Below are 14,604 nucleotides of genomic sequence, written 5' to 3' on the forward strand. Positions count from 1 at the left end.
AGTTTACCTCCTCTGTCATGTACTGACGGTTCAATCTGCCATAATTCTAAGGACAAAGCCAATCTTTTAGCTTCCGTTTTTAACTCGAAACAGTGATGAAGAGTTTGATCTGCCGCCGTCTTGTCCCCAGGACATTAAATTACACTCCATTGCCTTTAAGTCCTCCGAAATCTTAAGATATCTTAATGAGTTAGACTCATTCGGGGGTTGTGATCCTTTGGGTTTTCTGCCTCTTTTTTACAAAAAGATTGCTTCTCCTCTCGCTCCAAAATTGGCAGTTATTTTTAGAGCTCTTTTCGTAAGGGTTCTTTTCCGGTATGCTGGCGTACTGCAAATGTTACCCCTATTCCAAAGGGATCTTCATCCTCCATTCACCCCGGTGACTATAGACCCATTTCCATAACCCCGGTGTTATCTAAGATTTTTGAGCGCCTGCTGGCCAAGCGTCTCAATCGTTTTTTAGATATTAATAATTTGTTGCCATCTAGTCAGTTTGGTTTTAGAAAAGGTCTCAGTACTTCTGATGCTCTCGTTTGCATAACGCACGACATGCAAGCTGCCCTTGATGCTGGTCATGAATCTAGAGTAATTTCACTTGATTTTAGTTCTGCATTTGATCGTGTTAATCATAGAGCCCTTTTATCGAAAGTTAGATCTATTGGTATTGGTGGCCGCGTCCATCAAGTTCTGTCAGAGTTCCTAACGAGTCGAAGGCAGCGTGTGACTGTTGATGGCTGCCTTAGTTCTTTTAGTCCAGTTGTATCCGGTGTTCCGCAGGGAAGTGTTCTGGGACCTCTTCTTTTTATTATTTATACATCTGACATGTGGTGTGGGATTGAATCTAATATGGTTGCTTATGCTGATGACACCACTATATATGCGACAATTCCTTCCCCACAGGATAGGCAGAGAGTCGCTAATGTACTCACTCAAGATGTTTCAAGGATTCTGTCATGGTGTGATCGGTGGGGTATGAAACTGAACCCGAGTAAATCCCATAGTATGGTTATTAGTAGATCAAGGACACCTTTCCCAGTTCACCCTGATATTGTTGTCAACGAAGTACCTATTCCTAATTGTTCGTCTCTGAAGTTACTCAGAGTCACCCTTGATCCCAAACTTACTTTTGAGTTGCACTTGCGTTCACTTGCATCATCAGTCTCATGTAAAGTTGGTTTGTTACGCAAATGTAGGCGGATATATTCCTCTGATGATATTGTAAGAAATTGCTTTTACTCTTTCATACTGCCTCATTTTGAATATTGTCACTCTGTGTGGATCTCTGCAGCAGAGTCTCACTTAAAGCTTTTAGATAGAGCATTCAACCAGATTAAATTTCTTCTTCCTAATCTTGAGATTAATCTTCGGCATCGTCGTTTGGTTGGATCATTGTCCTATTTCTTCAAAATCATGTCTAATTCCAACCACCCGTTGCATTGTCATTTGCCTGCCCTTCACTACCAGCACGTGCTACAAGACAATCCTTGATCATGAATGACCGTTCCTTGTCTGTGAATCGATGTAATACTTCACAATTTTCCCGGTGTTTTATCCCAGTATCTGCTAGACTCTGGAATACAATTCCCAACGAGATTATTAATTCTAGTAACATTGAAGCATTTAAAAAACGTGTGAATACCTTTCTTCTCTCTGAACTCACTACCTCTTAGATCTCTACCAATCTTCCTATTCTGTTGTTCATTCCTGTTACTTCCTTTCACTTATCGGTGAGGTGCCGCCCACTGGGCCTTTGGGTTTATGCAGTTATGCTTTCCAGTGGGTCGCCTTCATTGACCTCATAATAATAATAATAATAATAATAATAATAATGTTGAAGGTGGTGGTGGGAAGTTTCCATGGAGGAAGGGTGGGCAGCACGAGCTGATCCGCATCGTCTAGTCTCACGCCCGTTTGCTGGCAGAGCGTTTGCTGACTGAGACTGGACGGCGGACCACATTGTGGAGGTGGTTGTGCTGCCATATAATCTTGTTTGCTGTATTACCGAGGGGAGCTTTCCGAGCCGAGGAGGGCGTCGCGACGTAGCTGTAGCGGTGGTGTATTGGCCTCAACCTCCATCCGCGCCATACGAGTGCAGCGCAGGGCTCCAAGATACATTCGCACACATTCATTTTGCAATACATTCAATTTCCTCAGTCCCCCCAGATGGGAACCGCCTTGTCGTGGTGGGGGGGCTTGCGTGCCCCTGTGACCTGGTAAGAGCTAGGCTAGAGGGGTTCTAGGCCCCTGCTCTGCCCTTTCGAGGGGGAGAGGGCTAGCCATGCTAGTAAGGTCGCCAGAGAGGGGCAGACTAAATGTTTCCTACGTAGGCTGCCAGTGGACCAGCGGAGCCACCCGTTGGAGGGATCGCCCAATAGGGGCCGTCCTGTGCTGGATTTTTTTTTTTTTTTTACGGTAAGGCCTATAGCGCCTGTAGGCACACTTGAAGAGTGTTTGGGAAGCACTGTTCAGCTTCTCCCCATTAGTGGCGCAGGCAATTTTATTTATAGTGGTACCCATATTAGGGCCCATATCACCACCCAAACTCATCTTGAGTGTTACCACCTAGAACCTGGGTATCATGGTGACATGTAGGTAACTTTAAACAACTCGACAAATGGCAAAGTGTTTTAAGGCTGTACGTGGTGGGATTCGAACCTATGCGTTAACGTCTGCCCGATCCCACGCTCACCACCTTATCCACTACGCCAGGCTGAGATGCTTTGGGAGGGGGGGGGGTCACAGCTCTGTCGTGGACAAACATTCGTATCATGTGGGGCCTGTTTTTAAAACGACTGGTCCGCATGGGGACGAGGTACCCCGTCCACGGCCGCCAGCGCTCCCTCCTATTGTAGTCCCAGTAGGTGGTTTTCCTTCCCCCTGGAGCCATTTTTTGTGTAACTTTATATATATGGTGAAACACAAAAAACTATCAGGTTCTCGTGAGGTGGCTGACCTGGCCCGAGAGACGTCATCTTCAGGTCTGAGTGGGAAGGAGGATTCCCCTCCACAAGAACCTCCAGCAGCAGTCTCCTGTTCTGGGAGTTCTTCTGAGAAACGTATTTCTGCTGCATATGACTCCCTTGTGATGGTAAATGTTAACCCATCATTTTCTTATCACTCCTTGCACTCACTTCTCAAGGTGTATGGCACGGTTCTTCGCATTCGACTTGTTTATGATAAGGACTTTTCTTCTAACCGCTGCTATGTAACTTTTCTGTCATGTGATGAAGCCCGTCTGGCTTATGAACATATAGCATCCCTGCCCCTTGCTGGCTCTGGCTTTAAGACAGCTACGGCTACGCTACGGCTACGGCCATGGCAAAAGTTCCTGCAAAGAAGCTTCTCGATGTGGTAATTGCTCTGCACTAGACTCACATTCTGAGGAGCATTGCAATGCTGCTGCTTATTGCTTTCATTGCCGTGATACTCACCAGGTACATTTTCTACAGCTAGCTAATAGTCACTTTAGTGAAAGAGGACACTCTTTCAGCACTCTATAGACCACGGTATCGTGCCACTCAAATGGAAGGAGTCCGAAATTAAACCCATTGCGAAAGTGAAATTTCCCAAAGTTTTTTAATGATTTTAGACCCGTTGTTTTAACTTCAAACATAATGAAATGCTTAGAAGATATTTTAAGGAATATTATATGTGACAGTGTTGGCAATATTAAGGACCCCTTTCAGTTTGCATATTGTAAAAAAAGATGTGTTCAGGACGCTAGTTTAACTTTAATGAATGAAATAAGTAAACATCTAAATAAACAAAATACACAAGCTAGAATCTTGTATGTGGACTTCAGTTCTGCATTTAACACTAAGCAACCCCACATTCTGTTAAATAAATTAATGGCAATGAACGTGAATAGCTATGTATTGAGATGGATTTTTAGTTTTTTTAAGTCAAAGACCTCAGTATACCACGTTGTGCAATGTTAAGTCCAACATATTAATAACTAACACGAGCCCCACAAGCAGGGATGGTAACTTTTGAAACTGCGAGTATCGTACATGAATGTTAAAATTATCGTATTTCATACAGAATTATCGTACCTATTAATTTGCAGGTAAACCAAACAATAACATGTAGCATTATAAATTGTTTATTAATACAAATTAAAATATTAACATAATATTTTTTCCTTTTTTGTTTGTAACATGGCTTATTAAAAACAAAGCAAGCTTCTCAATTGTTTTCCTTTAAAATTCATAGAAAAATAGATTAATCTGTAATTAATATGCTGCCTACACTCTTAGCTTTTATCCTCTCCCTCTGCATTAGAGCTACCTGACTGTAATAGTGCCTTGTGTTTGTACAGTGAACAAGTGGCCATCCGAGCTATCATGTCATCTGAAGGGGTAAACTTTGTGCACTGGCCCGGTGTCTCATTGACACACTGTGATGCCAAGAGCTTATTTGACGAGTTACTTCACTTCTAATTACTGACAGCTAATCTGTGCTTGCTAAAACCTGCTACAGTGTTATTACACATCGCTATACTACATAAAACACATAAAAAAAACCTGAAATCATAGAGAAATTTAACGATATTTACCACATGTCTGGGACGCGTATGAACCAGGCGGCGTGCTCGCAGCTCGTCTTCCTCTTCTTCTTCTTGTGCCTCCTCCTCCGTCCTCCTCCACCGGCGCGTGCGCAAGTATTGCAGTAGGCCACTACGATCGAGTTTGGTGGCCATAAGCTCTCTCTCTCTCTCTCTCTCTCTCTCTCTCTCTCTCTCTCAGCTATAACTTTGGGATAGGTGCTTTTTTGCTACTCCCCATGGAAAATTATCGTATTTTGGCGTACGATATATAACTCTTTATCGTACATCGTACAGAGGCCTAAAATATCGTACAAATACGATAATTATCGTACGGTTACCAACACTGCCCACAAGGCTGCGTCATGTCCCCTGTTCTTTTCAGCCTATACACTGACGATTGCAGAAGTGTATGTAGTAATTGTACAATTGTTAAATATGCTGACGACACTGTAATACTTGGTAAAATCTTGGATGATAAATGTGATGAATATGTGTCCCAGGTCTACCAATTTGTGGATTGGTGCAAATCAAACTATCTTGATCTTAACATAAAAAAACCAAAGAGATGATAATAGATTATAGAACCAAAAATCGTAGCATACCTGATCCTATTGTAATTGATGCAGAAACTGTAGACCGAGTAGAAGAGTATAAATATCTAGGTCTCATGATTGATAATCAAATAAAAGGTAGTGCAAATACCAATATGGTATTTAAGAAATGTAAGCAGAGACTTTATTTTTTTACGTATTTTAAACAATTTGCATATAGATAGATATATAATTAGCCTTTTTTATAAGTCTACAATAGAATCACTATTAGATTTCTCTTTAACTACCTGGTATGGTAAGCTTACATGTCAAGATAAATGTAAGCTTATAAAGATTGTGCGAAAATCACGAAAATTAGGGGCGGAAACAAAATCATTAGATAAGCTGTTCCTTGAAGGAACTATGAAGCAAGTTGGAAAAATCATGAACGATACGTCTCATCCCCTCCACTCTTGCTATGTATTCCTAAGGTCAGGCAGAAGACTTGCTTTGCCTACTCAACGCACGAACAGATATAAGAACTCATTTGTGCCAAAAAGCATCGTACTCTTCAACCACCAACAGTTAGAACAGCAATTGTGAAATCGTTGACTCCATGTGTGACTGTGATATCTCTAATACATGTCTGTGACCTTAGTATGCTGTGCAATAATTTTTAACTTACTATATTGTATATATTTTTAACATAATTTTTATATACTTTTAGCCAAAGCAAATTTCAATTTGTAAGCTTTATTATGCTGCAACTTGACAATAAAGACAATAAAGTGATCTACGAGGGGAAGTCAAAAAGTTCTGCAATTTGAGTATTTATTTCAAAGGAATGAAAGTTACAGCCACATCATTTTTCGATGTAATTACCCTTGACTTGAATACACTTGCTCCACTTGTCTCGAAGACTCTGGATTCCTGCTAGCCAGAAGGACTTCAACTGCTCCTCCAACCACGTCGTCACAGCCTCCTTTACCTCATCATCATCGTGGAACCTCCGCCCCCGCAACGAGGACTTGAGCTGGCGGAACAGAAAGTAGTCACTGGGGGCCAGGTCAGGACTGTAGGGTGGATGATTTAGCTGCTCAAAGCCGCAGTCCCTCAGAGCAGCCTGGGCACGCCGGGCCTTATGGACCGGAGCGTTGTCGTGGAGAAGAAGGACACCACGGGTCAACTTGCCCCTTCTCTTCTGACGGATAGAGTCCCTCAAGTGACCGAGTACTCCGGCGTAGTACTCCCCTGTGATCGTAGATCCGCGCGGCAGGAAGTCCACCAGCAGCACTCCCTCGGCGTCCCAGAAGATGGTGGCCATGATCTTGCCAGCTGATGGGTCCGAAATTTGAGTGGTGTAGGGGATCCCTTGTGTTTCCAAGTCATGCTCTCGAGCTTTGTCTCCGGGTCCCAGTGGTGAACCCACGTTTCATCACCTGTCACGACCCTCGACTCAAATCCCGCTGGGTCTGCATTGTACAGAGTCAGTAGCTCCTCCGAACTTGTGCGGCGCTGAAGGCGATCATGCGGAGAAAGTTTTCGGGGCACCCAACGAGCAGAAACTTTGCTCATGCCCAGGTGATGATGAATAATGGTACAAACGCTTCCATGAGAAATTCCAGTCTCCAACGAAATTTCTTCCACCTTCACTCGCCGATTTTCCATGATCATTGCCTCTACACGATCAACCATGTCTTCAGAGGTCGCCTCGGAGGGGCGTCCCACACGGGGGTCATCTTCAAGAGACTCACGGCCATGACGAAATTCCTTGTGCCAGCGGGTGACTGTTGCATACGAAGGGCAGTGTCGTTGTACACCGCAACCAGCCTGTCGTGGATCTCCTTTGCGTTCTTCCCCTCTTTTGTCAAGAACTTGATCACTGCACGGTATTCGATCTTGTCCATTGTTGACGTCTACTGCCATCTGCATCCACTGGTCACTCCCTTAAGACTGAGCAGGGAGCAAAGGAGCGGAGCGGTTCTGTTTGTGAACTTGTCAGAACCTAACCTAACCAGACACAACAGGACACGAGTGGGTGAGCTAAATAACATACCGAATTGCAGAACTTTCTGACCGCCCCTCGTATCTATCTATCTATCTATTTATTAGCCTCGGTAGCGCCCGCCGTGAACTCCTGTACCACCAGAAGGATGGTACTGGTGCGACATCTTATGCTTCCTTGGCCGCACGCACTTCACTTGAGTCTGCCGGTCAAAGACAACCCCTTCTGCTACCTCTCGTTCTATTGGGGCGGGTGGTCCTGTTCACTTGGCCAATAGGTTTGCCGTTTTGTCCAGTGACTCGGTTGAGTCATCTCTTAGAAATGATGAAAACAATACGGGCTTGACCAAAGTAACCCATGTAGTAGATGTCCATTTGCCACCTGTATCGCCTAAGCCTTTGAAGGGCCTGACCAAGCGGCACCGCGGCTCTGCGGAGTCGATCGATTTAGCTCAACCTAAACAATCTCCCGGTGCACGTGACCGTGAGTCCTCCAGGCACCGCTCTGCAATGGTAGCTCCAGTTGTTTCTGATCAGCCTCCTGTGACGCCCTTCGTCTCAGATCGGGCTTCTTGTGATGAGGACGGTCTTCGCATGGAGACTTCCGATGATATTGTCACAGCCGTCCCTCATGGACCCGCTGTGACAAAAAGTGGACTCCAGCCTGACCCTCATCCTCCGAGGACCGGTAGGAGTGATGATGGGTCGCATCACTCACCGGCAGGCCGAAAGGCAGCAGTCCAACGACTCGGTACATCACAACTCCCGGTGTCTTCTCGTCGTTTCATTATTTCTAGTCAGGTCAGTCACGGGCAGCCTCAAAAGGCTCGCCCGTCCACTGTACCCAAATAGTCATCTTCAAGCTTCTACAGTGGAACTGTAGAGGCCTTTGCGCCTCGTGGGGGGAACTCCGAGCTTTGCTGTCGGAGTTCTCTCCAGCCTCTGTAGCTCTACAAGAGACTATGCTAGGTGATAGTACTTGTTCTAGTCCTCCTGGCTATCGTGCCTTTTTTAGTACTCCTTTCCCTGACCAGGATCACCACGGTGGCACAGCTATTCTAGTCCGTCAGGATATACCTGTTATCCCGTTACAACTTAACTCTCCCCTTCAGGGGGTTGCTGTTAAGGTCTTTATGGGACGACTGTACACCATTTGCAGTTTATATCTCCCTCCTCGGCTGACTCCGCCTTTTCTTTTGTTGGGAGATTTGAACGGCCGTCACCCATTGTGGGATGAAGGTGCTAGTAATCCCCGTGGGGTTTTAATCGGTTCTTTTATTGAGGATGAGGGATTGGAGATTTTAACTTCTGGGGATGTTACACATTTCCACAGTCCTACTGGGATTTTTACAGCTATCAATCTTTCTCTTTGTACATCTAATTCTTAATTTTAATTGGCGAGTTCTACTGGATTTACACGGTAGTGACCACTTTCCGATTTTATTGGAATCTGTGAACACTGAGCCACAGTCCCGGCCCCCACGCTGGGTTTTAGACAAGGCAGATTGGCTTCGATTCACAGACCTTAGCTCTTTTAACCGTCCGTTGGCTGACTTTTCTACTTGTGCTGAGGCTGTTGATTATTTTACCGATTTTTTAATTTCAGTAGCGCTTCAGACAATCCCTAGGACGTCAGGTCGCTTTACTAAGCGTCCCGTTCCTTGGTGGAACGCAGCATGCACTAAAGCTGTGCAAGAGAAACGGGCGGCTTTCGTCTCCGGCGTCATCGTGGGGACCCGCAGTGCCTGGAAGCTTTTCGGCGCTGCCGAGCTCGGGCCCGCCGCGTTTTGAAAGAGGCACAAAGAGCCTCGTGGAAAGCCTATGTCTCTTCCATAAACGTTCGCACGCCTCTTGCGGATGTCTTCAACAAGGGCCGCCGAATTGCTGGGAAGTATTCTGCTCCTTCCCCACCGGTTTTGTTATCTGCTGGGCGGATCGTGGCAGACCCTACGAATGTCGCCGACCTCTTCGCGGAGCACTTTGCCAGTGTTTCCCAGAGGCATCCTGCAGCCCCGGGCGCACGTCACCACCATAGAATGGAATCTCTCGGCATAAACTTTTCTTCTACTGGAAGGGAGTCTTATAATGTCCCATTCTCTTCCTCCGAGTTGCGAACTGCTTTGTCCCAGTGTCACGACTCTTCTCCTGGGCAAGATGATATTCCTTATGCCTTCTTGCGCCACATATTTGACAGCGCTTTTAGTTTTTATTAAATCTATATAATATGATTTGGCATTCCGGTGAATTTCCATCTTCATGGGCTGTCGCAGTAGTTATCCTATTTCCGAAGCCTGGGAAAGATAATCTGCAGGCTACGAACTACCGTCTTATATCTTTGATATCTTGTATTTGTAAAGTTTTAGAAAAGATGGTAAATATAAGACTCATGTGGTATTTGGAGAGGGGGAAGTACTTCTCACCGTTACAGTACGGCTTCCGAAAGACAAGGTCTACTACTGATGCTCTTTTATCCCTAGAGTCTTCCATTTGTGAGGCCTTCGCTAATCACCACCATCAAGTAACAGTCTTTTTTGGCCTGGAAAAGGCCTACGACACGGCTTGGTGTCATGGCATTTTACAGTCTTTGTTTAATTTTCGCCTTCGTGGCCACCTTCCTATTTTTATCCAGCAGTTTTTATCCAGACGTTTTTTACGGATTCGAGTTGGGAGTGTTCTCTCCGATGCTACAGCTTTAAATGACGGTGTCACACAGGGAAGTATTCTTAGTGTTACGCTATTCGCAGTTGCAATAAATGGTGTTATAGATACTCTATCGGATGGCGTTCACAGTTCTTTATATGTGGACGACTTGTGCATCTCTTTTGCTGCTGCTAGGATGTCACTGATTGAGCGCAAGCTCCAACTGGCGATCAATAGGGTAGTCAGTTGGGCCAACATGAACGGTTTTCGATTCTCCACCTCGAACACCGTAGCCATGCATTTTTGTCGCAACCGTGGTGTCCATCCAGACCCGGATTTATACCTCGCCAATAGACGCCTCTCATGCGTGGAGGCGACTCGATATCTTGGCCTTTTATTTGACAACCGTCTCACCTGGGTTCCCCATTTCCGCTCTCTTAAGGCATCTTGTCGGCAGGCACTACCCCTTCTTCGGGTTTTAAGTCATACCTCTTGGGGTGCGGACAGGGACACGTTGCTGCTGCTTCACCGTACACTCATACTTCCGAAGCTTGAATACGGCTGTGAGATCTACTCATCCGCAACAGATGCACGACTACGCACGCTTGACCCTGTGCATCATGCTGGGGTCCGCTTGGCTACGGGTGCATTTCGGACATCTCCAATACCTAGCCTTCTAGTGGATGCTGCTTTTCTGGCCGCTCGCCAATATTCGATGCTCCGGTGTTGGTTTCGCATCCACCGTCTTCCTGATTTTGTCCCCTGTGTGTCACTGTTGCGGGACTCGCGCTCGCAGGCGTATGTCACTCAACCGAGTCTCCCTAAACCTTTTGGCCTACGTGTTGCAAATCTCATGGCGGAGTTATCTATCGACCCCACTCCTGTGTATTCCTTCCGGCTCCCACGAGTTGGTTATTGGCAGCTTCCTGTTACCTCATTATGCCCTCCTGCCATGGATGGCAAGAAGGATTTCCTGCCAGCTCTGTCCCACACACGCTTTTTTTATCCATTCTAATGACATCCCTGTTTTTACTGATGGTTTCAAATCTGACGCAGGAGTTGGGTTTTTTGTGGTTTTCCCCTCTTTTTGTCGGTCTGGCAGCCTTCCTTCGGTAGCCTCCGTCTTTACTGCTGAGCTCTCTGCCATAGTACTAGCTTTACAGATTATTTTTACTCTCCTGGTTTCGTCTTTTACAATTTTTAGTGACTCGCAGTGCTCTTACTGCTCTCTCCTCTTTTATTTCCCTTCACCCTTTGTTTTTATCAGCCCTGGAGTGGCTTTATCTACCAAAAGAGGATATCGTGTTGGGTTTTGTTGGGTCGCTGGTCATGTAGGTGTTCCAGGGAATGAACACGCAGATCGCCTCGCTAAAGAGGCAGCAGGTCGCGCTCCATCTCCTGCCTCTGTTCCGTTTCGAGATGTATTTGATTTTCTTCGTAAGACGGTCGCAACAGTATGGCAGAGGAGATGGCTAACGGGGGTCGCAACTTCGAAAATGGGAGAGATGACTACTTCCACTCTCCCTCAGTGGACATACTGCCATGTCCAGGATCGCCGTGCACAGACTTTATTGGCGCGATTACGTATAGGTCACACGTACCTTACAAATAGGTACCTGGTGACCAGGGACCCTCAACCTTACTGTGAAGACTGCCTGGTGCCACTCACAGTACGGCACCTACTTGTGGAGTGCCCTAGTTTACTAGACCTGCGACACCGCTACCTCTACCGCTATCGCAGTAGAGATAGCGGTGTCTATCACCTCTCTCAGGTCCTTGGACCAGCGTGTCTGGCACTTGGCCATGATTTATTCGGTTTTTTGGGAGAGGCTGGCCTTCTCCCTTATTTGTGAATTTTAGAATTTTATTTATGTATTTTGATATTTTATTAGATTTTATTGTACTTTTAGTGTTTTAGCAACTTTTAATTGTACTGTTTCTTTTTTTTATAATTTTTTTTTTATCTATTTATTTTTTTAAAACATTTTTCGTATATTTTAAAATTTTGGTAGCAGCGCCAAATGACCCTGGCTGTTGCGGCGCCTACATCAATATCCATCCATCCATCCATCCAATCTCAGTGTTGGTTCCGACGCAGACCCATACACCGGTGAGCCATAGTCTAAATGAGAACGAATTAAGGACTTGTACACTATTAATAAAGATTTTCTGTCTGCTCCCCATGAAGTACCAGAAAGGTATTTGAGGACATTGATTTTTTTACGACAACGAATGAGCAATTCATTAACATGAGTCTTCCAATTTGAGACCCAAGAACTTGACTGAATTTTGAAACGGTATCGGTTGGCCTTGAAGAGATAATTGCAAATCAGGCACGTTATGTCTAGTGAAAACAACACCGATACACTTAGCAACGGAAAAGTGAAATCCCCACAGTGAGGCCCAATGCTGGACGGAATTAAGAGCATCCTGAATACGCCCCGCCGAGAATTGTGCGTTAGGCGAGGAGTGCCATAACGCACAATCGTCGGCGTACAATGAGTATTTAAGATTTCTGGGGACGGGAGTTGACAGAATATCATTAATCATTATACAAAATAAAATGGGACTAAGAACACTGCCCTGCGGCACCCCGTTCTCCTGGACGAAAACGTCCGAGATTACGTTACCAAGAAGCTTGACAGAATGTTCTGTCCTGAAGAAAATTATAAACAAAAATGGGCAAGTTACCTCTGAAGCAATGAGCGTAGAGTTTCATGAGGATACCGTGTCGCCATGTCATGTCGAAGGCTTTGTGGATGTCTAAAACACCCCTATCATGAATTTTTTTTTGCCAAAAGCCTCTGAAATGCAATGCTCCAGGTGTGTTAGGTGATCCATCGTGCTTCGGTACTTCCGAAAGCCCGACTGCTGATCACCTAACAGATCCTTCGCTTCTAAAATAAAAAGTAGCCTTCGCTTTACCATACGTTCCATGACCTTACATAGACAGCTCGTGAGCGCAATAGGACGAAACGCACTGGGGTCCGTATGGCGTCCAGTCTTTTTGGGGATTGGGAAGGTGTGGGCGAAGTGCCAAGACTGAGGGAAAGTGTAGGTGGTCCATATTCTATTGTAGAGCGTTAATAATTTTGAAAGGGAGTGGTGGCCGAGATGTAACATGATATATGAAATATTGTCTGGACCAGGACTGGAGCCTTTACAGGATTTCAGGGCAAAGAGGAGTTCATCCAACGTAAACTTTGTGTTGTAGTCTGAGTTTACGCCTCCTGTGGCAAAGTTTGGGACAGTGAGTTCTGCAGCCTCCTTCCTTGGAAGGAAGGCAGGGTCATAATAAGTTGTGCTGCTGGCCTGATGGAATTGGTGGGCTATGGCATTTGCTATTTCTGTTTTGTTATCAATTATATTATCATTTATTTTAAAGGTAGTGATAGGAATATATGGTTTTCTGTTATTTAAAATATTTATTGTTTGCCATACTTTGGAGAGAGGAGTGGTGCGGTTTACAGATGATATAAATTGTCTGAATGAGTCTTTCTTTGCATTACGGATGACTTTCCTTGCCTGAGCCCTTGCCTTTTTATAGGCTATGAAATTTGCTTGACTGGGCTGCTGGCTGAAGTACCTGTATCGTCTATTGCGCTCACGAAGTGCTTGTCGGCAATCCGTTGTCCACCATGAGACTCCATGCTTAGTGTAAACTGCAGAAGTCTTCGGAATACAAGCCTCAGCGGCGTGTAATATGGATTGTGTTGCGTTGCTGACCATCGTGTCAATGTCCTCGCCAGATATATCCACGTCGGCAACCCCACGGAAGGTTGCCCAGTCTGCTCTCTTGAAGTTAAACTTGGGAGGGCGGGGGTGGGCGGGATGTCGCGTGCATAAGAGATGCAGATGGGCAGATGGTCACTTCCGTGGGAGTCGTCGATGACTTCCCAGGAGAAGTCAGGGAGTATATTTGGCGAGAGCAACGACAGATCAATGGCAGACGCATTACCAGTCCGATCATCAACACGAGTCGCACTTCCATCGTTCAGAAGACAGAGGTTTGTCTGTAATAAAATGTTTACTATCTGCTCCCCACGTACACTTGACCTCTCACTTCCCCATTGTTGATGATGGGCGTCGCCAACAACTAGCCTGTTACCCGTTGCATGTTGCTAATAAGAGATGTAATATCATCATCAACAATGGAGGTATTGGAATGCAAGTAGAGGGAACAGATAGCCAGATACGTATCGTTGAATCTCACCCTGCACGCGACCGCTTCCAGAGGTGTATTCAACGTCACTTCTGTTTGTGTCAGTGTTTTGTGTATGTGTATGGCAACGCCGTGTCCCTCATATCTTCTATACGGATGGTAGTGTTTTAGCACTGCAGGATCAGCCTGATCCTGCAGGCTCGTCTCCTGTAGACAAATAACGGACGGCCTGTGTATGTTCATTAAAAGTGACAGGTATGGATCTTTATTCCGAATACTTCTGCAATTCCACTGTAACACCTTGAACATTATGGCTTAAGAGTTGTGGTGGCGGCCGTTTTTCTTAGTCCTTTTGCGCTCAGAGGCACTGCCGGGAGACCTCTCCCGGCCCTTACTAGTGGTGACATCCATCGATTCATCAATTGTTAACTCCCTGGAGCTCGTCGAGAGGGAGCGAGCGTGAGAACCCCTTCTCAACGGCGCGGGAGCGGCGACGACATGAGAAGGGCGTTGACGTTCAAGTTTTGTTAAATTTAATTTGTTAGACTTGTCTGTCTTCTCACCCTTACTGGGAGTACGAGAAATAGCAGACAGGTATGGAGCAGAGGAAATTATAGGAGTAGAGGTTTTAGTAGTAGTAGTAGTAGTAGTAGTATTTTTAGCAGATGATAAGGCAGAGGTTGAAGGGGAATCAGTGGTGGTAGATGGAGCAGGCAGCAGGT

General features: G+C 45.5%; 1 protein-coding gene across 1 annotated transcript; it reads right to left on the bottom strand.

Annotated features, from left to right (window-relative positions):
* Nucleotides 1-5,893: 5,893 nt before the first annotated feature.
* Nucleotides 5,894-7,154, bottom strand: LOC123517209 (histone-lysine N-methyltransferase SETMAR-like). Its single transcript, XM_045277230.1, has 2 exons — nucleotides 6,921-7,154; nucleotides 5,894-6,403 (listed from the first exon to the last, which is right to left on the bottom strand). Exons 1-2 carry the CDS (start codon nucleotides 6,981-6,983, stop codon nucleotides 5,939-5,941), a joined length of 528 nt encoding a protein of 175 aa, XP_045133165.1. The 5' UTR covers nucleotides 6,984-7,154; the 3' UTR covers nucleotides 5,894-5,938.
* Nucleotides 7,155-14,604: the final 7,450 nt, after the last annotated feature.

The sequence above is a fragment of the Portunus trituberculatus genome, chromosome 6 (genome assembly GCF_017591435.1).
Source record: "Portunus trituberculatus isolate SZX2019 chromosome 6, ASM1759143v1, whole genome shotgun sequence".
Classification (NCBI taxonomy): Eukaryota; Metazoa; Arthropoda; class Malacostraca; order Decapoda; family Portunidae; genus Portunus; species Portunus trituberculatus.

Excerpts from the sequence above, each read along its gene's own strand:
- LOC123517209 (XM_045277230.1), bottom strand. The coding sequence starts at position 6,983 with ATGGACAAGATCGAATACCGTGCAGTGATCAAGTTCTTGACAAAAGAG. Across the intron at positions 6,404-6,920 it reads AAGAGGGGAAGAACGCAAAG|ATCATGGCCACCATCTTCTG; the intron begins GAGATCCACGAC and ends TCAGCTGGCAAG.